Source organism: Rasamsonia byssochlamydoides, assembly GCF_041956645.1.
Source record: "Rasamsonia byssochlamydoides strain NRRL 3658 unplaced genomic scaffold VTN77scaffold_32, whole genome shotgun sequence".
Lineage (NCBI taxonomy): Eukaryota > Fungi > Ascomycota > Eurotiomycetes > Eurotiales > Trichocomaceae > Rasamsonia > Rasamsonia byssochlamydoides.
This window is the reverse complement of record NW_027192415.1, coordinates 159,623-183,451: the sequence shown is the minus strand read 5'-3', so window position 1 is coordinate 183,451 and position 23,829 is coordinate 159,623. Positions and strand designations below refer to the sequence as shown.

The 23,829-nt window shown below is 50.3% G+C and overlaps 8 protein-coding genes across 8 annotated transcripts; 5 read left to right on the top strand and 3 right to left on the bottom strand.

Annotated features, from left to right (window-relative positions):
• Positions 1-758: 758 nt before the first annotated feature.
• Positions 759-2,114, bottom strand: VTN77DRAFT_4650 (uncharacterized protein; the record flags this gene model as incomplete). The annotated part of the gene is made up of 7 exons (XM_069420733.1): positions 759-786; positions 843-1,009; positions 1,078-1,330; positions 1,396-1,736; positions 1,800-1,822; positions 1,878-1,966; positions 2,038-2,114. 7 exons carry the CDS (start codon positions 2,112-2,114, stop codon positions 759-761), a joined length of 978 nt encoding a protein of 325 aa, XP_069277612.1.
• A 486-nt stretch (positions 2,115-2,600) lies between these two features.
• Positions 2,601-4,056, top strand: VTN77DRAFT_4649 (uncharacterized protein; the record flags this gene model as incomplete). Its single annotated transcript, XM_069420731.1, has 4 exons — positions 2,601-2,649; positions 2,709-2,746; positions 2,808-3,107; positions 3,175-4,056. 4 exons carry the CDS (start codon positions 2,601-2,603, stop codon positions 4,054-4,056), a joined length of 1,269 nt encoding a protein of 422 aa, XP_069277611.1.
• Positions 4,057-4,465: 409 nt separating this feature from the next.
• VTN77DRAFT_4648 (uncharacterized protein) lies at positions 4,466-6,403 on the bottom strand (the record flags this gene model as incomplete). The annotated part of the gene is made up of 4 exons (XM_069420730.1): positions 4,466-4,945; positions 4,999-5,165; positions 5,219-6,204; positions 6,261-6,403. The coding sequence occupies 4 exons, from the start codon at positions 6,401-6,403 to the stop codon at positions 4,466-4,468; spliced, it is 1,776 nt and encodes a 591-aa protein (XP_069277610.1).
• Positions 6,404-8,373: 1,970 nt separating this feature from the next.
• On the top strand, positions 8,374-9,287 carry VTN77DRAFT_4647 (uncharacterized protein; the record flags this gene model as incomplete). The annotated part of the gene is made up of 3 exons (XM_069420729.1): positions 8,374-8,468; positions 8,525-9,071; positions 9,129-9,287. 3 exons carry the CDS (start codon positions 8,374-8,376, stop codon positions 9,285-9,287), a joined length of 801 nt encoding a protein of 266 aa, XP_069277609.1.
• A 2,686-nt stretch (positions 9,288-11,973) lies between these two features.
• VTN77DRAFT_4646 (uncharacterized protein) lies at positions 11,974-12,739 on the top strand (the record flags this gene model as incomplete). Its single annotated transcript, XM_069420728.1, has 3 exons — positions 11,974-11,976; positions 12,061-12,399; positions 12,536-12,739. The coding sequence occupies 3 exons, from the start codon at positions 11,974-11,976 to the stop codon at positions 12,737-12,739; spliced, it is 546 nt and encodes a 181-aa protein (XP_069277608.1).
• A 573-nt stretch (positions 12,740-13,312) lies between these two features.
• VTN77DRAFT_4645 (uncharacterized protein) lies at positions 13,313-13,702 on the top strand (the record flags this gene model as incomplete). Its single annotated transcript, XM_069420727.1, has 2 exons — positions 13,313-13,484; positions 13,566-13,702. 2 exons carry the CDS (start codon positions 13,313-13,315, stop codon positions 13,700-13,702), a joined length of 309 nt encoding a protein of 102 aa, XP_069277607.1.
• A 1,428-nt stretch (positions 13,703-15,130) lies between these two features.
• VTN77DRAFT_4644 (uncharacterized protein) lies at positions 15,131-20,488 on the bottom strand (the record flags this gene model as incomplete). The annotated part of the gene is made up of 5 exons (XM_069420726.1): positions 15,131-15,709; positions 15,773-17,638; positions 17,715-19,920; positions 20,005-20,191; positions 20,284-20,488. 5 exons carry the CDS (start codon positions 20,486-20,488, stop codon positions 15,131-15,133), a joined length of 5,043 nt encoding a protein of 1,680 aa, XP_069277606.1.
• Positions 20,489-21,909: 1,421 nt separating this feature from the next.
• Positions 21,910-22,467, top strand: VTN77DRAFT_4643 (uncharacterized protein; the record flags this gene model as incomplete). The annotated part of the gene is made up of 1 exon (XM_069420725.1): positions 21,910-22,467. The coding sequence occupies one exon, from the start codon at positions 21,910-21,912 to the stop codon at positions 22,465-22,467; it is 558 nt and encodes a 185-aa protein (XP_069277605.1).
• Between the last annotated feature and the right edge of the window lie 1,362 nt (positions 22,468-23,829).

Below are 23,829 nucleotides of genomic sequence, written 5' to 3'. Positions count from 1 at the left end.
CGACAAAGGCGGAAATCTACCGAGTATGGTGGTTTTGGCTTATAAAAAGCCTATGTCTCTGTTCTTCCTCCCTCTTTCTTATTTTCGATAGAGCAGTCATTAGCTTTCCCATATGATCTCCCTCTAGTCTTCGACAATTTCCACTGACGAACCCATCTAACGTGACTGGAATCGATCAATCAAGAAACCTCAAGTTGACGAACAGAGAAACCATTAATTCTAGGAATATGTACATGTACATGATCTCTAGACAACTATAGCAAAGGAATGCCTCGACAAGAAATCCGCCCTGAACAAGTATGAGTATGCCGCCCTCCATTCTAAAACTAAACAAAGCAGAGAAGCCGCCACCGAGTAGTAATCTATACGAGCCATGTATTTGATTCAATTCCGTTATACCGGGAACGGCTCGACAGTTCAGTCGCGACGAGTCATGTGATAGTTCGTCTCCAACACTTCCGGAAGGAGCATCCCACCACGTCCCAAGATGTGCCCAGCACCGGTCACCCATCGCTTTCATCGTTGCTTGCGAGTGTCCGTCACCTTGCCAGTATGACCGACCGGTAGAGCGTCGCTTTCGAATTTGGAATGCTGATATTCCTAATTCCTTGATCGAACCAGGTGGCGAGATGGAGTCATTCCTATCGCACGACCGGACTTGGTGACGAGCCTCCCTCTCCTCATTGTCTGATGAATTATGAATATTAGTAAGACGCGTCTTCCCAGATCCTTGCTCCAGACTCCAAACGATATACGAATTAAGGCTTCTGGCCATATGCAATGAAACTGCGTTGAAGTTAACATGACTGGTCAAAGTCAGGCGATCTCGAGAGAAGACTCACAAGTCCATCAAAGCGTGGATCTGGGGGTTTTTGAGATCCTTGCGCACATCAATGAGGAACACCTCGACCTCTTCGCGGCTCCATCCCAACACATTCGTGAATAATCGCATGCTCAGCCCCGACAAGCCGTCGTGCAGTTGTGTCGCGTTAAACAGGCCAATCTTTTTCTACAGCAGACGACTCGGATTAGCAGGTACTCGACCCTGAAAAGAGGAAGAATGCAGACAGGACATACAAGTCGAGGATCTCTGGCCCATGGCCCGATCGGCAACACTTTTTTCACGACTTTCACGTTGACAAATCCTGCGTCTTTCATCCACTGGCCCAGTCGCCCTCCTGGATTGAGAGTTCGCTCTCGTTTCTCACAGGCCTCACGGCAGTAACTTAACCACTGCAATAAAGCACAGTCCTTGGGAAGAGAGCCATCTTGGGAATAGTAGTCGGGATCGAAGTCATGGAATTCAACCCACCCACCAGATTTGGTATGCCTGGTCAGGCTCAGCACGATGTCTCCCAGAAATTAACGTCAAAGCGAGAGAGCCTTCCTGCTTACTTAAAACATTGTTCCATCAGTCGGGGCCAGTCTTTAATGGCCCCCGCCATGTATCTCGAATGGATGTAATCGAAAGGTCGACTCCACGTCCAGTCGTCTTCGATGTCGTCGATCTCAAAACGCACGTTGGGCGGCACCATGATCGGCTGCGTCGGACTCAGGTCCACGCCGATGATTTCGGCGCTTGGATAGGCATCCCCCATGTCGATGCACCAGATGCCCGTGCCACAGCCGATGTCCAGGATCCGCTGCGGATTGGTGCCGATCGGGGCCAGGTGAAGCTCGCCCTCTGTTACGAGTTCGAACATGGCGTGCATCAGATCCAACCGGTCGAGTTCCTCCTAACTCGCTCATGACAATCAGCCATGGCCAGGCCAGCTCTCTGCCTTTACGGGAATACCGACATCATCATTAGGCCGGCTATAAACTACTCTTCATGAGCGTCACATCGACTGACAGGAATTGCTCCGCGGGGACCTTACTGCCAGCTTTGTATGCATGATACTGCCGGCCATTCTCGACCGGATAATTGTAGATACTCGAGCGGAGGGACGAAGTGGAGGAACCTTCTCTGTTGTTGTTTCAAAAGTTAACGCATCTGCAGTCCAGGCACGGCGGAGGGGATTCCCAGATGATTGATACAGTTCAGCATATCCCTCGTCATTCTCATCCACCGAGACAGGATGGTCCCTGTCATCCACAGACTCATGGCCGGCCATGTTGTGTACCGGGACGGGGATGATGGAACAAAGGTGTTTGTCCAGTTCCCAACTCAGATCCGCGGGACACAGAAGAGTGCGCCTGCTCGTCCCGCGCCCTTGTAATCGGGATTTGGACAGCCACCGTGATCGGCATGCTCGGCGTCGTCTTCATCTTCTATTTGTCTTATCGGCTGAGGATGAGACTGCGAAAGAGCCGCCGAAACTTTGTTCGACGCCATCCACGTTCTTCTACGAATAGGATCGGCATCCCATGGGTTCGGAGCGGCACGCTCCGGGTCCCAAACCCCGCCCCTGGATGGAAACCCATCCACGGAACGGTTCTTGTCGCTGGATACTACTTGATGATTTCTTGTCAGCAATTGGACTAGAATCTTAACAAATCGTCATTGCTCTGGATTTCTTTCCCTGAACGCATGGGCCAATCGGCGTGCGAAAATTCCGAAACATTTTGTCCCTGATAGGCCTCAAACCAAAACCACAACCATGGCAACCAAGGTCAAGGTTCCTTTCAAGGTCCTCATTATCGGAGCTGGTTAGTATCAGACTTCATTCGCATCGAACACAACAGAGCCTGACTTCGACGTGCGTAAGGGACGACTGGGCTGCTTCTTGCTCAGGGGCTTAAGCAGGTATGCAGTGGTCGACAGTATTGCCAGGATAATGTGTTTACATCTTGCTAACATCGTGTAGATAGGCATTGAGTATCAAATCTTCGAACGGGAGGATGCCTCCAGCTACAAGACCCGCCCCCGCGAATGGGGAATGACCCTGCACTGGGGAACGGAATATATCTCGAAATGCATCCCGCCCCATCTGATGGAGCGACTGCAAGAGATCTGCTGTGATCCCTACTACGATGGCCAGGACGACACCGTCCCGCACCACAACGGCAAGACCGGTGAGCTCCTGTTTGCGATGCCGGGAGTCGGCATCAGGCGGGTGTCGAGGAGGAAAATGAGAGCATTGTTCAGCGAGGGGCTTGAAATTAATGTCAGTATTTCAGCTACAAAAATAGAAAGGCAACGACATGCTAATGTCTGATTTGCTTGATTTGCAGTATGGCAAGAAAATCACCACTGTCAAACGAGGTCCAGACGGCCGGGGTGTTACTGCCACTTTTGAAGACGGCAGTTCGGTCTCTGGGGATCTCGTAGTCGGCTGCGACGGTGCCAAATCGATTGTTCGCGAGCTGCTCGTTGGCAAAGACGCCGCACAGGTCGTTCCGATCGACATCCACATGTTCAACTTCACCTGCTCGTATTCAGCCGAAACCTCTCGATTCCTCCGCATGCGCCACCCGATCCTGAAAAACAGCTATCATCCCGACTTCAACACCATGTTCTTGCTCACCATCCAGGATGTGCCATCGCCATCCGCGCCTGAAGCCTGGAAGTACCAGCTGTTCATGTCGTGGGCGGGCGCCCCTCGCCCCGAGGATTTCCCAGACCAGGCCTCCCGCCTGGCGTTTTTCAAATCTCGGGCCGAGCATTGGGCGGAGCCCTGGCGGACCGCTGCTCTGGAAGTTCCAGACGACATCAACTTCCCGACAGATCGCTGCAGCATGTGGACACCATCGTCGAGCTGGTCAGAATCGCCTTTCGCGGGAGTGGTGACGATCGCGGGCGACGCCGCGCATCCGATGCCACCGTTTCGCGGGCAGGGACTGAACAACGCGCTGCAGGACGCGACGCAGCTGGTCGAGCAGCTTCAAACCGTGGCGGCGGGGGAGAAGACACTGGCCGAGGCCATGCAGGCTTACGAAGACGAGATGCGGCAGCGAGCCTGTGAGGAGATCCCAATCTCGCTGAAACAGGCGCAGATGGTGCATAACTTCGACACGTTGATGCAGTCGCCGATGGTGAAGCTGGGGTTGCACAAGGCAAAGGACGCAGAGAAGATGATGCAACAGCAACAGCATCAGCAAACTGATACAAGCTAAGGTGATGGCGGTGGTTTTGACGACAGGTGCGGACTCGAGCCAGAAAACCGGAACAGCGACATATGCAAATCCTGATCAGAAAGGATGATGACTTCTTCCTCAGCAATATAGTCGACAGTATAGTATATATACATACATATACGGATGTATGTCCATTCGTCTTGAATTCAAATACCCCACACAGATTCCGTACATACGCACATATATACATATACACATACCTACATGCACATACATACACCATGGGCGAAGCGGGCTTGTTTTGAATAATTTATTTTGTTCAGGTACTTGGTACACCTTTATTGTGTAGGTACACCATGGATATATACATGTATACATAACACATAGGCGGAAATTTCGACAGGCAGAGACACCCGAGATCAAAAGCACGGAGAGGAGGACAACTCTGTCATGCTTTCGCTAGCTGGCCTTTCGCTTGCCGAAGCTTCTTCAGCCGCTGCTGGATTTCAATCTTTCGCAATTCCAGCAGCAGGTCCTCTTCGTCCGCGTCGTCTAGGTCGTCGAAGACATGGGAATTTGCAATGGCAGTGGCATGACCATTGGCATGACCATTGACTGCTGCCGCTGCGGCCGACTTCTTGACATCGCGGGCCGAATTGGACTCTTTCTCTTTCTCTTTCTCCTTGTCTCGCGCCACCCATCCCGACGACATGCGGACTGCCTTCTCCCAGAGGGCGAACATTTCCGCGCTCTTTTCGCGAGAAATCTGCGGCTCGAAGACTGCCCCACCTGCGCGGTTGATATCGCGCAGTTCAGCGAAATTGCGCCACAGACCGACGGCAAGACCGGCTGCGATGGCGGCACCCAGCGCGGTCGTTTCGCGCATCTTGGGTCGGTACACGGGGATGGAGATCAGATCTGCTTGAATCTGGTGATACCTAGTCAGGTTCTAGTCATACTACCTGCAAAGGCTGAACGTACCTGCATGGCAAGATCCGAGTTGCTCATGCCGCCGTCGACGGCGAGTTCAGACAGAGCATGTCCGCTGTCCTTTTCCATAGCATCTAGGATGGCTTTTGTCTGGTAGCAGGTCGCCTCGAGGGTGGCCCGAGCGATGTGGCCTTTCTGGGTATATTGAGTAATGCCGACTGCGCTGCGTCAGATGGCTTCCTCTTCTGTTCGTTTCAGAGTCATGACTTACAGATGGTGCCTTTGGCGTCGTCGATCCAGTAGGGTGCAAATAGCCCGCTGAAGGCGGTGACGAAGATGCATCCCCCATTATCTTCGACCGTTGCCGCCAGGTCATTGACTTCCTTGGATTCCTTAAACAGGGTGAGATTGTTCTGAAGAAATTTGATGCCAGAACCGGCGACGGCAATGCTGCCTTCCAACGCATATACCGGCTTCCCGTCGAAATGGTAAGCGACGGTGGCCAGCAGGCCGTGTTTCGAGATGACTGGTTTATCCCCGACGTTATACAGGAGGAAACATCCCGTGCCGTAAGTATTCTTTGCCAGCCCGGGAGAGAATCCTTTCTGTCCGACTAATGCGGAAGACTGATCTCCTAGACAGCCCATAATCGGAACCCCTGCGAGTGTGCCGGAGGCTACAGACCCGTATGCTTTTCGATCCGAAGAGGGAACGATCTGAGGAAGATGCACCTTTCCCTTGATGCCGAAGAAGTCCAACAGCGTGTCATCATACCGCAGGGTCTCCAGATTCATGAACATGGTCCGGGAGGCATTGGTGGGATCCGATACAAAGACATTGGCCTGCGGTCCACCATTCAAGCGATACACCAGCCACGAATCGACCGTGCCAAACGCCAGCCTGCCCTTGTCGTATGCCTCTTTCACCTTGGGCACATTCTCCAGCGCCCAAAGCAGCTTCGTGCAGGAAGGATATGTCGACAGCGGGAGGCCGCAGATCTGCTGGAGGTCTGCCGCCCCTGGCCGGGTCTTCAAGTCCTGGACAATGGCCTGGGATCGGGTATCCGTCCAGACGATGGCATTGTACAACGGCTCTCCGGTCTCGGAGTCCCAGAGCACGGTGGTCTCTCTCTGGTTGGTGATGCCAATTCCCTTGATACTAGTCCGGGAGTGACCCAGCGCCTCGAATTGTTTGACGGCTTCGTCGATACACGTCTCGACGGACGAGACGAGTTCGAGGGGGTCATGTTCATGCCATCTACGGGTGTCAGCTTGCGCTTGCCGAAGCAATGGCTCCGGTGTGCTCTGGCTTACCCTGGGTTCGGGTAGATCTGGGTGAATTCGACCTGGTGGGAGGCAACTGGTTCTCCGTCTCGATTGAAGATCAAGAAGCGGGAACTGGTTGTGCCTTGGTCGATGGAGCCCACAAAGATCTCCGATGCCATTGAGGCCGTCATGATGACTCACTCTTGCGCCGGAAAGGCCTATTCTCCACGAGATCCGGTAAATATTATATATAGAGCAGTCAGAGAGGACAGAAAAGCATCCTTCCTGCCCGCGGAGCTGCTATCGCCGCGACGAGCGGTATCTTTAAGAGAACAGCTCAGGTTGTACAATTTCTCCGCGATTGCAGGGATTCTGCGGGGTCAGGTCGGGGTTGCATTCGCCCGGGGGCTCCGTGACGAACTAGCCCAGGTAGCGCCATGACTCCGAGTGATTGATTGATGCACAAGAATGGAATGGATTGGAAGAATACGGGGAAGTTTAACATCTTCGCGGAGATGGCGCCGGGACGCGCGAGCGGAAGCCCTCATTGGTCAGGCTCGGGAGAAAATTCATCGAACGGGGAAGCCTGTCCACAATCCGCTCCAAGACCAACAGGAATAAAATAAAGCCGCACAAAGAACCTACAGAGAACAGGGCTAATATGTAATCTCGCTATGGCCTCGTGGAGGAGGGCAGCGTATCATGGGGTTGTACTCTGTACTGATCAACCCCTCATCTCATCTCGACAACAGCTCAAGCTAACTGGTCAGGAGAAACGCTCAGGACGCCTAACGAGAGTGTTGGATCTCAGCTTGAACTCCGAGTTGATGCATTGGTAGATGACCGTTGGCTTGGCGTAATATTCCAGACTACATCGGGGCATTCTCCGGACATGTGATGTTCGCTTCAGCCGCTGCACGACGCCATCGCCATCCAGACCGCACCGGCAAAGAGATCGGCACGGAGGTTTCCCGTTGTGCCACCCGCTAGCCAGCCTGCTCCACTAAACAAACTACAACAGTGCATCCTGTTAGCATTAGCAGACGATCCAGAACACAAAAAAAAAATCTGGGGTATGCCAGGACCCGACATGTGACTGACAAGATCGCTGATCAGTGTTCGAGAGGGGGAAAAAAAAGAGGAAAAACGCCATGCCAGCAATCGGGAAATCATGGCCCCATGGTGTTCTCAGGTGTCTTTGTTAAGATCGCTTCCATTCATCTGGGACTGAAACTTTCGAGGGCTCATATCTATATATGGATCTACTGTACATGTGACATCTCCACCGTTGTCAGTGGATACAATTTCCTCTTTCATTACGGAATACACGATCTCATTCCGAATCTCAGGTGCCGAACAGCACGAGTCTTGCAAGGCTTCTGGCGACTTCGGTTGGCGCTGTAGGAGCCGGCTAGCCTGGACTTACCAATCCCAACTCGACTTGTGAATCCCCCATGTTGGCGTCAGCTTCTTCTCCAATCAAGTGTCACATTATTTGAACGTCGACCACGCCGGTGCCATTGCAGGATACCACGGCATTGGTGTGACCATCCAGCCGGCCCGGGATAGGTACACCAGGAGAGAAAAGGATTGGATTGTAGGATTCATCCAGGCTACTCCATGCGGAGGGGTTTGTGTCTCTTGAAACCACATCCATGCAACGCTCTCTCGACGCCATGTGTCGAGCACGATTGGACGCCACATGAAAGTTTCCACTCTGTATGTTCAAGATGGACGTCATCGTCCGGCATCGTGAGGAGTGCTTTTCCGAAAAGAGTTCGTCAAGTGAAAAAGATACGGCGGTGTACGTCTGGCCTGTGCCTCGGTGTGACCGCCATATGGCCTTGCATATATCTACTCTGCGTGCCTGTGAGATGGTTGTCGGGTACTTACAGCGATCGAACCGGCCTGGCGGCGTCTCTCATATTTCTCTACAGGGTTATTATTATTACCTTCACGAGCTGACATGGCAGGCAAGGAAGAAACTATTGAAATGATAAACAGCTCCGAGAGTGGCATCACTGCCGACCATGTGGACAACCAAGTGAAAACTCCGAGTTCCCCTTTGCCCGCCTATTCCGAGGATGAGCCGCGGAGGCGACTCCTCTGGAGCCGCATCAGACATTACTGCCGGGAACCCTTGTCCGAGTTTTTCGGGACGATGATCATGCTCCTATTCGGTGACGGCGTCGTCGCGCAGGTCGTTCTCAGCAACGATCAGAAGGGCGATTATCAGTCTATTTCCTGGGGTTGGGGGTGAGCACAAGTCTGAATCTTCATGAAACTGAAATTTCTGACATAATTTCTCCCAGACTGGGCGTCATGCTCGGAGTCTATGTTAGCGGGATATCTGGCGGCCATCTCAATCCCGCCGTGACGTTCGCCAGCTGCGTGTTCCGCAAGTTCCCCTGGCGCAAGTTCCCCGTCTACATGCTTGCGCAGATACTCGGGGCCATGTGCGGATCTGCCATCGTCTACGGCAACTACAAGTCCGCCATCGACGCCTTCGAGGGGGGGCCAAATATTCGTACCGTGCCGGGATACTCGGACCACGCATCGGCGGGCATCTTTTGCACGTACCCGGCGCCGTTCATGACCAAGACGGGGCAATTCTTCTCCGAGTTTCTCGCCAGTTCGATCTTGATGTTTGTGATCTTTGCGCTCAAGGACGACAAGAACCTGGGTTCGGGGCCGTTGACACCGTTGGCATTGTTCTTTCTGATTTTTGGCATCGGTGCGTGTTTTGGATGGGAGACGGGCTACGCGATCAATCTGGCTCGTGATTTTGGTCCTCGATTGGTCTCGTACTTTTTGGGGTACGGCCATGAGGTGTGGGCGGCTGGAAACTATTATTTCTGGGTATGTATCTATACCACTTGAAATGGTATTTTCAATCGGCCATTCTGACACGTGCAGGTCCCTATGGTGGCTCCCTTCTTTGGAACGACGTTCGGAGGCTGGCTCTACGACACGTTCCTGTATACGGGCGAAAGCCCAGTCAACACACCGTGGATGGGCTTGAAACGGTTGATCCTGCCGCGGCAGGTTACAAAGGCATCGGACGAGTACGTTTAGTCAGTTGACACGGAGGGAAAAAAAAATAAACGACAAAAAAAAAAAAGGAAAGAAAAATCTAGACCACACATTGAAAAGTGCTATTTCTGTTTGCAATCACTGTCTTGACTAAAGATGTGCAGATGTCTGTCTGTATAGGGTCAAGGCTACGAGGGATCCGATATGCTTTATGAAAATGCATGCGTAATGATAGTTATATAGGAAAATAACGTATACATTTTCATATACTAGTACATTGACATTTTTTATTAAAAATCTCCGAGAAAGTTTTTTCAAGATTTCAATAAAGTTAACTTTAAGGTTAAAACTACAGCAGATCGGTGACTTGATGATCTTGGATCTATGCACTATGAGTCTAACTCTATAGACGTATTCTGAGTTAAAAAAAATGAGTGGTGAATAATTACTCATTCAGACAATAAATGCGTACATAACTGGGCATTCGCAGAAACAGCAAGAGGGCAAGACACCAGGCAAACTTTCAGCAGACTCTGCTAGCTAATCTCTCAGCCTGGATGGGGTAGTAGTAGTGGGCAAGTGGTTCACCGTTCGCTTGCTTAATGCCGTTCTAACTTCTGGAACGCTTCGGTCCGAACCCGAAGTCATGGGAACGTGTAGAGTAAATAGTACATGCTCTGGACCGGACTGAACTGGACCGGAGTGGACTATCAAGTACGGAATACTCTGTACGGAGTACATACAGAGTAGATTGGATTGGATTCGACTTGCGCACCGCATATCCACCTAAGCAGGTAGATAGACACTTGACCTTGACTCTGCCAGTTTATTTGATTTTATTTGTATCACTTGATTCCATTCGATTTGTGTATCTTACCGGGGATTACTTACCTAGGTAAGGAGTCGTTGGGTAGTTGGGGCTGTTGGGTACCTACTTACTTATTTGTTACCCCACACTAAACGTCCAGAGTATACGGAGTATACCGTATATACTATACTCTATACCTGCCTACCTGCCCGCATCTACATAGTTAGTCAGTCAGTTAAACTAGGCTGGAAAGTTACCGTTCAAAAAAAATCTCCGAGCATAAGGTTCCAAACCGTTCCCCCCCCCCCCCCGAAAAAAAAAAAAAAAAAAACCCCCGGGGGGGGAAAAAACCCCCCCCCCCCCCCCCCCCGGAACAGATCAGATACAAACACCGTGCGAAGGTTAAAACCCCTCCGCTCATACTCCATGCCTGATTTTTGATTCTATATATAAGTATATATACAGCATCCGCTCAATAAGCCTGCGATTTCATGTAGAGGAGGCATATACCATTAATTCGTCTTGTAAACGGGCTTCTAAAAAAAAAAGGAATTTGCTTTATGCTTTATATATTAACCCTTGTCTTTCTTATATAAGGAGGACGCATTGCCTAATCTGCTCCATCCTAACCACTGCGTGGCGGGGTCTAAAAGAAGTGACTTTATCGAGAACAAGAGGGGCTGTTATTATTATAGTCGACAGCATCAGAATATCTCAGATAGAACTATAGCATCATTTAAAGTAGTTACTATCGTGATTGGGACTGTTTTGTTAAGATATGATATCTGGATTTGTTTGACATTGATATCAACAATTTAGATTGAGAAAAGTGTCCAAATCAAAGGGTTAAAAGAGATGAAGAGATGAGGGGCAAGGGATGTGATGGTGAAAGAAAACTTGCAGTCGTAAGGAGATTAATGCTCACATGGCTGCTGTGACTCTCTGTAAGTAAGCACGATTTGATAGTTTTTAAGTTTCCTCCTTCATTTCTCGTGTAATGGGGAATTATGTAGGTAATACTGCAGCGTCCCTTGTTAAGAGCCTAGAATCCCAGATCACTCGAGCCCATCCAGGTGTTGGAATTCATGGCATACTGGTCTAACTGGATTGGGTAGTCATGTAAGCTGATGCNATACATCATATTGGAAGCCAAATACCCCGCTTCTCACAATAAGGCTTATACGCCAGGTCTCCCACATCTGATTAGAAAAAGAATCAAGTCTCCTTCATATCATCATATTGTCTTCTATAGTGGTGCTTGTAGTAGCTTCTCCCCTACATGCTTATAGCTATAACCTCAACACCAGGCTGGGGAAGAGACCAGGTGAAGGTCTGGACAGATGCAACCTAGCCAGCTATAACCATTATTAACAGCGCAGGAAGGAAAATAAACCTCAGCCCGTTGCAGAATATGAGACGTCGATCTCGCCTGAGCTTTTAGTTAGCTGCCCTCCCGATTCACACGCTTCATCTCATCATTATATTATCTCGCCAACCAATTAGATTCCGTCCCTGCCTCCGACACATCTCAAGTCAACTTAATCTGCTCGTACTTGCCAGGTCAGCATCTATCTACTTGCCCTTGCAGAGGAATCACCCCAGGTTCTGCTTCTCCATGGTTGTCAGCGCCCCGTCACTTCCCTCTGCGTTCACGATGAGGGCCTTTGTTGCCAACGGCGTTACGCAGCCGGTGCCTGTCACTCTGCTACCCGTGTCTGCTCGAAATTGGAAGATCGCTGCATTCCTCATTTTCTTCTACTACCTCACTGTAGCAGGCGTTCTAGCGGCCGCGATTGCGTCAACTTATGGCCTTGTACCATCTTGCTGGTTCTCATGGCCATAATTATTAAAGTACTTGAAACTTGCGGAATTTGCGACAATAGTTATAAAACCTCCTTATTGAACGTACCCACATTATTCATGGTATGTGCTGGCCATCTATCTCACTCTGCAGTCTGTTCCGGCCTGTTGTCATCCTGCGCTTTCTCTCCTACTAAAGCGACACAGAAAACCCAAATTCTGGTCTTCATATCCAAGCTTTCAGGACGCCGTCCCAACAGCATTTGGTGGAGACTCTTCTGGGCGCTATATTTCAGTTTTTCCCTTCGCAGAAGCCGATTTCGCCAGAACTATGTCGAGGCTTGGAGACAGCACTTTCCGAAGTACTCCCTCGTCATCTTTGTCGACCAGGGGAGTCGACTCGAAATCCCCTGCGAGGATCCGGCACAGGCGGATGACGCCTGGCTGCTGCGATATCTCAGCACGTTCTACGCTGTTATCAAGGTTGAGAGCACGATCCTCGGCGCCATCTTGCCCAAAGAACTGACGAGGATAGATGTTGTTGATGTAAGTGAAGCTGGTCTTGGATTTTTGATATCTTTCTTTAAACACTTCAGCACTTCAGCAACTTCAATGACTGCATCAGGATATAAAAAGGGTAGAAAAAAAAGATATCTTCCCGTTTGATGTCTAACGACCGCAGCTAGTTCAAGGTCTCTCCGCAGGACAACGCCACTCGACAATGGACTTGGGATTTTATGGCTACCATCGAACCGGATTCATCCACAAACCTTCTCGACTAGAAGGCTCGAGATCCCTGGTGGACTTTCTCGTCCAGGAGAACGTAATCAGGAAAGTGACCACTCAACCGGACGACCCTGGACAAATCTTAGCAGAACCAGGTTGACTGGCTTTGATATGTTTCAATAGCACCTGATTCCGCTAGCATACACCCTCCTACCCCGCCCTATCTCCTACACTGATAGTCTCGATAAGATTGTTAAGCGCCTGCCACTCTCCGCCCACCTCAATTATGCTGGAGACTGAAATCCCATCGCCTTCTCGGAAAACTGTTAGTTCGTCGGCTAAGTTGCAGGAGGTCATTGTTAATCTGGTAATCGAAAGCCGATCCCGTAGTATCTCGCTACGTTAACTACTCCTTTCTCCGTTGCTTCTCGCAGGAGTAAACCTTCCTCCTCTCGTTCAGGGTACTGCATGCAGCGTACCGCAGCAAATATAATATGACTTAGACGGTAGCAGATTAATTGGTTCAAAGCATTGGACCAATGAAAGCGCAGCTACGGAGCGGTATGTAAAATAACACCAGAAGCATTTTTCGAGACCAATCCAGACACGTTACTGACTCAATAATATCAAGAGATCGTATTGCCCCGAACATCTTCTCTAAATCTTTATGCAAGACGCTGATATCGGCAATCTCTAAATGTCGAGACGGGACAATATCAAACAGGCCCTGTAAATGGCTCTTTATCTCACGTTACCAACGAATCACCTTTCCACCGCCGTTCTTGTACACATGCGCCGATGCGATCCTCTTATCCGCATCGTCTTTAAATCGAATGGATATGACATCCTGCGTTTCGATAGGGTCGTCGTGGGACTTGTGAGGTTGAGAGCCCCTGCCAATCCAGGTCAGTTGGCATCCTACCCACCAGAGCCACTGACATACTCTGTACCCTATCCTTTTTATATCCTATATTAACCTTTAATAGTTAGCTACAAAAAATTTAAATCTCTAGCCTATCTAAATCAGACTAGGGTGGCCGCGGGTCAGGGTCAAGACCCTCAGGCCGGGCCGGGTTGGGCTTTTAGGGCCGGGTTAGGGTCGAAATGCTCGACCCGACCCTGACCCTAACGGGTTTGACCCGTTTTTATCTACATGTGATGATAAGGGATCAAATTACAAGGTCGAACAAAAAAAACACGGCAGAATACTTGATGTATTATCACGTGGTCTTATATACACCATGGCTGACGGAAAAGCATTACGGAATCAGGAAAAGATCAAACAATATTAATATTACTACGCTGAGACTTCAACTATAGTAGGTGGTAGGTCATCATCCTCACCTAGCTCTAATAGCTCTGACAGCTCTGATAGCTTTGAACTACTACTCGATTCTCTTTCCCATTCACAGGTATCACTTGCGCCTTCACCTGGTTGCTCATCTGGCGGAACTGAAAGTGACCGCCGCTGCTCCTCATAGAAAGATGCAGGCTGTGAATCATCAAGGCCACCTGGAGGTACTTCAGTTAAGGGAATTCCAATACGTTCGAAGTATTTGATCAGCATAATCATCTCAATTGTTTCGCCATTAAGACGATTGCGGCAATAATGGCAGGTATCACGGCCAACATTAAATAGTCGCTCAACACCAAACCCTGTTGCTGGGATAGCGAGAATATCCCGAGCCATCTGTGCAAGCGTAGGGTATTCTGTCTCAAGAGCCTTCCGGCATTTAAGAGGATTGGGCTGTTTGAAAATATTATGCGGAGGTGTCTGGAGATACCGTATTGCTTCAGATCCTTCTGTTCTCATTGAAAGATCGCGTGCAAAGGTAGATGCGATGATAGCAGTAACACTATTTGCAGAAATATCTTCAGTGCCTGAGACAGAGTCAACTTCGGCTTCAAGGTGCTTATAGTGCTCGTCGTAGTATATATAAAAGTCCTTGCGGTACTGCTCTAGGTAATCAGAACCCCAAACTTGATCATTCTAGGTCTCTAGTTAGTCTCTGATTGGAACTACCTAGAGAAGCCTTCTCTAGCTGACCCTGAGGAAGGTATCCACAGGGTAGGTAGGATCAAGATGCTTACCTCATAAAGCGACAGCTTAGTAGATGGATGTAGGATGACGGCAAGGTTATAATAAAAAGTACCAGTATCTCCCTCAGTCTTGCCATAATACTCAGCGAAGTTTCTCACGCGCAGCCTCGATTGCTTGAACAAGCTCGTCGGCATGTTTAGAACGTCGGGCCTTAGCTTTCCATGTTCTTTTTGCCTTCTCGAGTTGTTCAAAGAGCCAATTGTATAACTGGAACATCTGGTGGATACTAGCCTCCAAGCTAGTGCCAATTGCCATCGTGATGCGGGAGAAAGGTTGAAGAATATTGAGGAGATCCTCAACTAGAGCCCATTCCCCTTCTTTTAGCTGAAGGACTGAGTAGCGGTGTTTATTTACGTCAAGATTAAGCCATTTTTTTTTTGCAGTTATCCCATCGTTGAGAATAACCAAAGTTGAGCCAGCAAAACATGAACCACCACTAGATTGCGGTAGTTAGTTACCGGAGGCGTCTAGGAACTGACTGTCCTTCTGAACAATGTACTCGACATCCTCGACATCCCCAAAAGAACCCCGGGGGTTCGGGGTTAAATGCCAACGACCGCGGGGATTGATCACAAACGTCTGGCCTATACCCTGAACTGCTAGATGTGTGTAGGAGATTGGCGAACGGACGAGATAGCCACGATAGTGTTTCCAGGACAGCGGATCGCTGGTGATGTCGGGAAACCCACTGGGGTTTAATACAGGTGACGAAGGACTACTGCGGACTGTCAGAGTATTCATTGCCTGGGTTATCTGCGCGTCGCTAGCGCCGAGTGCGGCGAGCTTCAGGCAGTGCTGAAACATCTCCATGGACTGGTTCCTCCAGGTGCCGTCGACCTGCTCGCCTGCTCGGAGAGTGATCCAGTACGGATCCCTCAATGCAGAAAGGTATTCGTCCAGAGAACAGTGAGGGCCGGTGACGCTGGTGCTCCATGGCGATCGTAACCAGTCGACGAATCGGTCAAAATTGTTGTCGAACAACCTGTTGTTGAAGGCATCTATCTTGGATTGGGTCAAATCCCAGTTGCACTAGTCAGAACAGTCAGCTACAACAGCCTGTAAGCCTTCCGAGCCACGCAACATGCTACATACCCTGCTACTCCCGGCGTTGTGGATCGCCTGCGCGATGAACGCGTTTACCCCACTGCCATAATCGCAAGGATCGTTTGGATTGTGTCCCGGATTACGAGGGGCATTTGGAAAGTACAACGCCTGAAACGTTCCAGAGTCCCCAATCATGCCAGGGCCGGGGCCCCAGCCACCCGTAACTGAGTTCTTCAGCAGGGCGATTGCCACCTGCCCTGTATAGTGCTCAGCACAGGCCATCGGGGCGGGCTGGAGCCATTTAAAGAACGGGAGGTCCGTCACGTTTGGAGTCCCTACCTCGTCCCGTCCTGCTTCCATGGCTTCAGCAACGTAGCCTGCTCTAGCCGGTGGATGATGACCAGCTTTTCCACCGGTAGCGCGAGACGCAGGTAACAGGGATGTCCCGCTATGAAAACCAGTAGACAGGCAGGATTTTTCGTTCACGGGCATATTTGAGAGCATGCTCGGCAGTACCAAAGCGTTTTCAATTATAGAAATGGCGACAGTCGTGCTCTTCGAGAGCTTCTTCCCAACAAGTGTTACTGACGCTGTCACCGTAAAGGTCGTCTTTGCCATAATCGCAGGCGTTATGTTGGGCGTCTGTGATATAGTACCTTCGTTTGGGCCGTCGCTCCTGAATGTCAAGAACGCAGGCAACGCAGGTGTAATGGACCAGTTCAACGGCGTAGACGACGGCATCGAGAACTTCACCGCGTTTGTTTCATCTCGATCAGTCTGGAGGAGATTCCATGGAGCTTGGATGTAGCTGAAATTAGACGGTCCCATCGAGTCCAGTGTCAGCTTCCAGGTGAAGTCGGATTGACCCAGCTTCGGTATCCATACGTTGTTCTCCCGCTCGAAGTGCAAGTTTTTGCCGCCTTTGGTGATGGAAAACGTGGCTGCCGCCTGATACGTCACGGAAATACCTTCGATCGTTCTCGTCGTGGTGCCACCGGCGGACTGACAAGCAAATGACCACTGTTGGCGAGCGAGCTCTGCCTGGTAGACCTCGGGATCCGCTGGCACAAGTTTTCCGCTGCGGTCCTTTGTCACCTTGGACGGTGGTCCTACAGCACCTACGGATCCGTCGGAAAGCTCTGCAAGACACACGACTCGTCGGTTGCCCTCTGAGCTTAGCACATATGTGAAGATGTTGCTGACTCCATAAGCATCCGTTTGAACGCACCAGCAAGTGTCTGGGCCAAAGGTGACGGCAGTAGCATGGCCGACCGTATAAGTTCCAGGAGTAGAAGCCTTTTCCGCTTGAACTTGCAACCACCCGACTTGGTTGTTACGCGCATCCATGGCACAGAAGTCCATGCCAAGGAGAGACAGGTTTTGCTTGTCGTCAGGCACAATATTGAGGTAGTCGATTGCCGTGCCGTTACTGAGCGTCAACCCGGCCTTTGAAGCTTGGTCGTTGACGAAATCCTGCACAGGGTTGGGAGGATCTTTGTGCTGGAACATCATAACCATCATGATGACCAACCCAATTACCGCGAAGACGACGCCCATAGGAGCACACACTGTCGCCATTAACTCGCAGCAGGAAAGTAAAAAGCCCTCTGCGAGATATCCGCCGGCCAGGAGCCAAGCGGCGCCGATTGCAAGTAACTGAAAGCTGCTAGCCAGTACCATCATAGAGTCCAGTGATTTTTGCAAAGGATCCGTGGACTTCGCAAGGTCGATGCTACTCAAAGTCAGGTTAACAACAGCCAGAATCGCGCCTACGCTGTTAGTAAGGAACTCGCCCGCGGACCGTCCAAAGACTTTCATGCCCGTTGTCATCTGGTCGAGCCCAACAGAAGCGTCGGTGATGGCCATGGTCTCCTCGCTATCACGAACGAACCATCTTGCCAACGAGTTTTGACACTGAGATGCGTTAGTATGGTTCCAAACCGAAATATTCCCTGTGCTCTGAAGATGTAGGGCCCTGAGTCTGTCTTACCTCTGCAGCATATTGTTCCACCAGCGGAACGGCCTCAGACCATCCCATGAAGACTTTGAACCCTTGAATCAGTCCTCCGAGATCCTGCCACAGGGCAACAACGCGGATAACTCCAGCAATGGCCTTGAGTGCAAAGGTTAGGCCAAGGCCTACGCACATCGTCACCCACCCCGCTCGCTCTCCACTCTTCATGCTCGACCAGCCTCCTCCAAAGCTGTTGATGATGGGTAATATCAGTAATATCACGCAGGTAGAACGCAAAAGCGTAGACATAGCCCCAGCAGCGTTCGCAAGCTTGCTATACCAGCTGGTTCTGCCGAGCAAAGTAACAAAGTTGTTAGCTATATTGGCCCAGTTCCCCAACGTGCCAGAGAGGCGCATGCTGGTTATTAGAATGGTCATGAACCTGCCGCGAATGAAGTCATCTGCAGCCAACTGTTGTGCCGTTGCAGCTTCTGCTGCAAGCTTTGGATCGGAACTGTTCGCATATTGCTGTGCAAACTGCTCCAGCATCGCCTTTTGAATGCTGTCAATATCTTCAGCATTGTTATTGGCGTCGACGAACTGCGGTACGATGGAGCTCATCTGGTACAGGCGAACGAGGTCGTTGAAAGCTTCTTGAAACGACTTTCCGTCAGGGTTTTGTTTGCCTCCCTCAAGCATCCCTATGGTCGCAGATAGTGTCTTAAGGTGCATTGAGACCGACGTCGAGAGAGTTCCGTTGCTTGTCTGTGCGTAGAGATTGGGGAGGTAGAATGTTTGACCCCAGTAAAACAGCTCGAATGCCCAGAAGAGTTTGTTCCTTGTCGCCCAGGTGCACAAAGCATCAATATCAGCCTGAGCGTCGGCTAGTTTCTGAGCGCCATCGGGGTCGTGTGCATTAGTATCTGCACACTGATTCGCTAAATTGGCCTTCATCATGGAAGCTGCATGGGCCATGTCGGCGGCACGGTCTGTGTTGGCTTGGTCATCCATATAAGTCTGTAGGATAGGATAGGCTTGATTGAATCGATGACGGTACAGGGCATCGGAATGCCGCTTGTAGACTTCTGACTGAGTAGGAAGATCTTTGAGTTGTTTTTTGGCGCGCTCGCCATTACACAGTTTCGCTTCCGGTAAAGTGGAGGCGGACAAAGAAGTGGTGCAGTAAGGCACTGAGAGCGTTTGGTAGAAGGCCTTATTGCCAGGGTCGTCGTTGGCTATCTGGAAAACCACAGAATTAGTCAATTCGACAGGCCCTGTCGAGACAAACGTCTTTCGAATAGATTCATCCATGTGGTAGCAGATGATATCATGGAAGTCTTCATTTGCCTTCTGTAAAATAACGTCGACGTAGCCCGTAGGGCTGATACTTGGATCACAGGCCTGCATTGCGTTGAGATTGAGCAGTCCAGTAACGCTCAGTGGACTGTCGCGAACTGCCTTATTTCCAGGGATAGAGAATGGACTTTTCAATGGTTGGACGGTAGAAGAAAACAATGGCATTGGCCGCTCGTGAGTCTGTGGCTTTCCCGGTGCAGAAACCCCTGAGCCGGGTAATACACCCGTGCCCTTGACAGCGTAGACAACGTTAGAGTTCGGAAGTCGGTATGCGCCCGTAAATGACGTGCCAAAAGTATCAAACTTCCAGAGGGCTTCCACAGGGTAGACAGAAGTTACAGTATCCTGTGCCCTGATCGAGATTGGAACCGGCACATCTGATGGATTGTTGACAATGGTATACTGATAAACAGCATCTTTCTCAATCGATCCGTCCATGATTGATGTGTACTTTGTCGGCCATTCGTTAGATGTCAGCTGAAATGAATTGGTGCTGTCTTTAGAATCCACAAATGAAACCTCGTTAATCATCTGCTTCGTTCCGAATATGTCAACGACAGGAACTGTATCATAAGAGAATTTCATGGCATCCTTCTCCCAGGCAGCATTTTTCCAAGCATCGGAGGTCTCATCCCAGGTCAGGGTCTGCTTGGCTGAAGATTTTTCGGCGCCAGCATTGGCAGAAACGCTGACACTGAATTGAACCGACCAAGGCTGCAAAGCGACGACAAAATTGTTATTACCGATTAAGAGATGCCCAGTGTGCCAGGTAGGATGAGTGAAGTTGAGATACAATGAAAAGTTATCTCCATGCTCATTCCTGGTATTGATGGTATAGATCGTTGCGTCTGGAGACATTGTGATATCTTTAGGATCAATCCACGTGCTTCACCGGTTACATGAGTGTTAGTCTTGGCTCTGATCACGTCTTGCTGGTATCCAGGGAACATGGGCGGAAGGGGGTCTTTACGAGTTCACCCGGATCGGTTTATTAGCGACTCCAAATGCAGCGAAGTAAATGGTTTGATTTTCATCAACAAAGCGGTCCAGATCATGAGTCTTGGCGTCGAGAATGACATCTTCTCCAGCAGTGAGGATTTTCCAACAACGAGGAAGTCCATACTGGTTTGGATTCTCAGCTAGAGATCGTTTCACGGCTAGCATTCGCATTAGACAATACGAAGAGCTGGGCCTGGTTTTCTCGTTTCTTTTCCAAAACCAAACACAGGCCATGCGGTGAAATCCTTACCGTCGGGTCTCTTTGTACTGTGACTAGCCAAACTGGCTTTATATAGCTGGTGGCGGTGCTGTCGAGTCCCTTTTTTGTCAAATCTCTTACCGTTGAGGTAATCCTTAAGACGATTGATCTGGCGGCGACGGATAGCCGCTTGTGAGGAGAACAACACATTTCCGGCCGCAAAGGACGCGAGAGACGAATGATCAAATAGAGACATGATTGTGAAGAGCACGGGCTAGCTAATGTGTTTGACTGGATATAGAAGTATCCGTGGCCACTACAGCATGTAGAGTTATGAATATAGCAGTGGTAGCAATGGGGGGCAATGGGTTATAACGGGCCGGTCAAGGCTCAAGGATTCGGGAGTGTAACAATTAGAAGGAATTGTGACCCAAGCCTCTGGAATTGGGTCCTTATAGAGACGATATCACAAGCAAAAAAGGAGGCGCTTGTCACTTGGGCATAACACCATGCAAGCCGCTTTTTTAGTAAGCTTGCTGAGTTGCGAACGCACCGGATACAGTAAGCACCGAAAGAGGCATCTACATAGTTTACCTATCCATTGACTGGAGGTCATTTCAGGTGACTAAGTGATGTAAACGTCAAACATAGATCATATCTTTCCCAATCTGTTTAGTTAACGCAAATTCAGATGATCAATTCAACTTTGATCGAGATCTGAGCACCTCAGCTCCACTAAGGATCGCCTGGCCCTCCAAGTGGGACTATGGCCCCACAAATACCACTGTCTGAAACGGGCGCCCATCCGGAACTGGTGGCATCATGCAATCTTCGGGACTTAGATTTTTGACAGCTAGCATATGTCGGGTCTGCGCCACAGGCCCGGTATTGATTCTGGCGTTAGCAAATATGTTGTCATTTTGTCTGTCTTTTCAGTCTTTTCGGGGGTAGGTTCCGACATTGGAATCATATCCACATCACCATCGTCTGGTGGCTCCGGGACTACTAAAGACAGTTCGTTGGAAACTCGACCTGAGTTTCCTCTTTTCGTCGCTGCGTCCCGCCGGCAACCCTAAATCCCCCGCGCCCACGCGCCCACCGGGCCCGAGACGCGTCGGGCTCTGCCAGAACCCCTGAATTCGGTCCGTGCACGCGTTGAGATAGACCGATTCCCCTGCGTAGAGGCTCATCTTGCCACCAGAGTTATCAATCCACGGCCGTTTTCTCCCTGCCTGTCTTGATGTGATCTTTGTAGATTCCAACAAGCAGTCGCCGGACAAAGAAGACGCGATTGATATATTCCTTCTTTACTCTCATCTTGAGCGCTAACAATCTTCTCGTTTCTGACTAGGGGTCGGAATTGAGAATTGAAAGATGTCGCATCTTATCCCGGACTGGAAGCATCCTCTGCTCTTTTTTGACCTGAGTGAGCGCCTGGTTCATTTGCCGCGAATGTGGCTACGTCCTGGCCATTGCTCAAGCGAGCTGCCATCTCCAAGCAAAACACCAAGTGCCAGCGGAGCAACGTAGGGGCCTTCTGCAGTATCTTCAACGACATAACTTTCAAGAGCCGACTGCTGCGATTGTGCCGGATAATAGGGTGCCTGAACACCCAGCCCTCTACACCCATGAGGGGTTCGCCTGTCGTCACTGCAGCACCGCACAATCAATCTGGATATGATGTCACGTCATCTCTCGCAAAGCCACCTTGCCGTTCCCCGTCCATCCCGCCGGGCTATCGACCACCTGTACGACGACGTTTACCTGCAGTCATGGACCCATGGTGCGTCTCGCCAGTACTGGGTGGTGGCCCTGAACGGAAAGACCGTCCGTCCCATATCCGATCCGGCCGCCCACGAGCATCTCCAGGCCCTTGAAGTGCGCGAGCGATCCCAGCTGGCCGCCGAGCAGACGATTCCGGCCGCCGTGGAGGAGATGGGTGTATCGTCCTTTGAGATAACGCGCCCGTGGATGGACCGGACAGGCTGGGATATCACGTATCGCGGAGTGCGCCGCGATCTATTGCAGAACCTGACTGACACTCCCTATGCGTATACTTGCCAGATGGGCCACGTGCTCTGTCAGCAGCCCGGGGAAGCCGACCTCGTGAGTTCGGCAGCGGATGAGCAAAAGCTCCGCTACCTACTCGAGAATGGACAGGTGCGGGACGGATGTAATCCTATAGAAGTCCCCGTCGTCTCTAGCGGCCATACTTTTGCCCGCGTGCTGTATTAGCGCGAACCCGGGAAGTCCACGTCCAGGACAGGGAAGTCTACATCTATGATAATACCAGAACGCGAGGATCCTGGGAAGTCTACATTTATTACCAGGGACTGTGTTTTTACTGATGCGCTGTATTAGTGTATACATATTATTATTAACTAACCATCCCTGATCAGGTAAAAATATAAGGGAAGTCAGAAACCTGTCAGCCCTCTCTATTCCGCGATGAGCTCAAGTACGTCCAGGTCACGGGGTCGTAAGCGAGACTCAAGATCATGATGGCGCACTAGGAGCGAGAGGGATACACAGCCTTCAAACATACGGACAAGAGGAACCTGTCTACGATAATAATGCTTATACGATTACATCGATCTACCATGGTGGTCAGCTCAAGATGTTCACCATCCACCCTTCGCAGCCGAGCACTGCTGAAGGTCGGCCTGAGTACTATATGAATCAGCTTGCGGCGTTTGCTATGACACACTCCACAGAAACTTTTCGACAGGGAGCCGCTTGGTACCGAAATGGCAGAGACTGGGCAAAGGAACAAAGGAACGAGTCTATCAGTCTCGAGAGCAAACGAAGAGATAAATAGTAACCCGGCTCGATCTTCAGCCGTCAATACCAGCTTCGGTGTGGCAAGCGAGACTTCGGTGGAAGAGTCATACACCATCGAGTCTTCGAGTCAACTATCACATTTCTCGTTCACTAGTGACGCCCAAGAGACTGCAAGCTTCCAGAAGTCGGACACTTCAACAGATGAAGTACCTTTCACCAGCAGACATACCGTCAAACGTTCCAGTAGACGTTCGTCTCGGTCTCGAGGAAAGCGACGAATTACCGATGGAAGGAAATGATGAAATTATGCCGTGACTAGCGGTCCACTGTACAATCTGGATCGAGACGGGCTGTATCGTTGGCGGCACGGCGGATAAGTCTAAAAGTCTGAAGTACCACGCCCACTCTCCAGATCTAAATCACTCGACACTTTGGTTGGGGGTGGGAAGGAAGGAGTGACCACATCCAGTGTACTCTGTGCTCCACTATTGCGCTCTACTGCGCAAGTCCTTATCCTTTGATCATGAGTTTCGAGCTATAGCGTACCTGGAAAGGACCCTCCCTGGGAAATATTCCGCGATCCCACTCCATGGCAGATTGTCCCTTTCCTTTAGTTCCTCTAAGAGCTCATTCTCTGCGGGAAGTACGGAAAGCCTTGCCCGCAGTGTGTGCCCACAGTATCTTGCAGATGGATGGCTTCGTATGTTGGCTCTGGCACTTATGCTGCTCATCTGTTTGAATACTTACAATTTTGGGAGAAAGCGATGGATCTTCATCTTGGAAGGAAGAATAACACACAATTTCGTCCAGGAATGT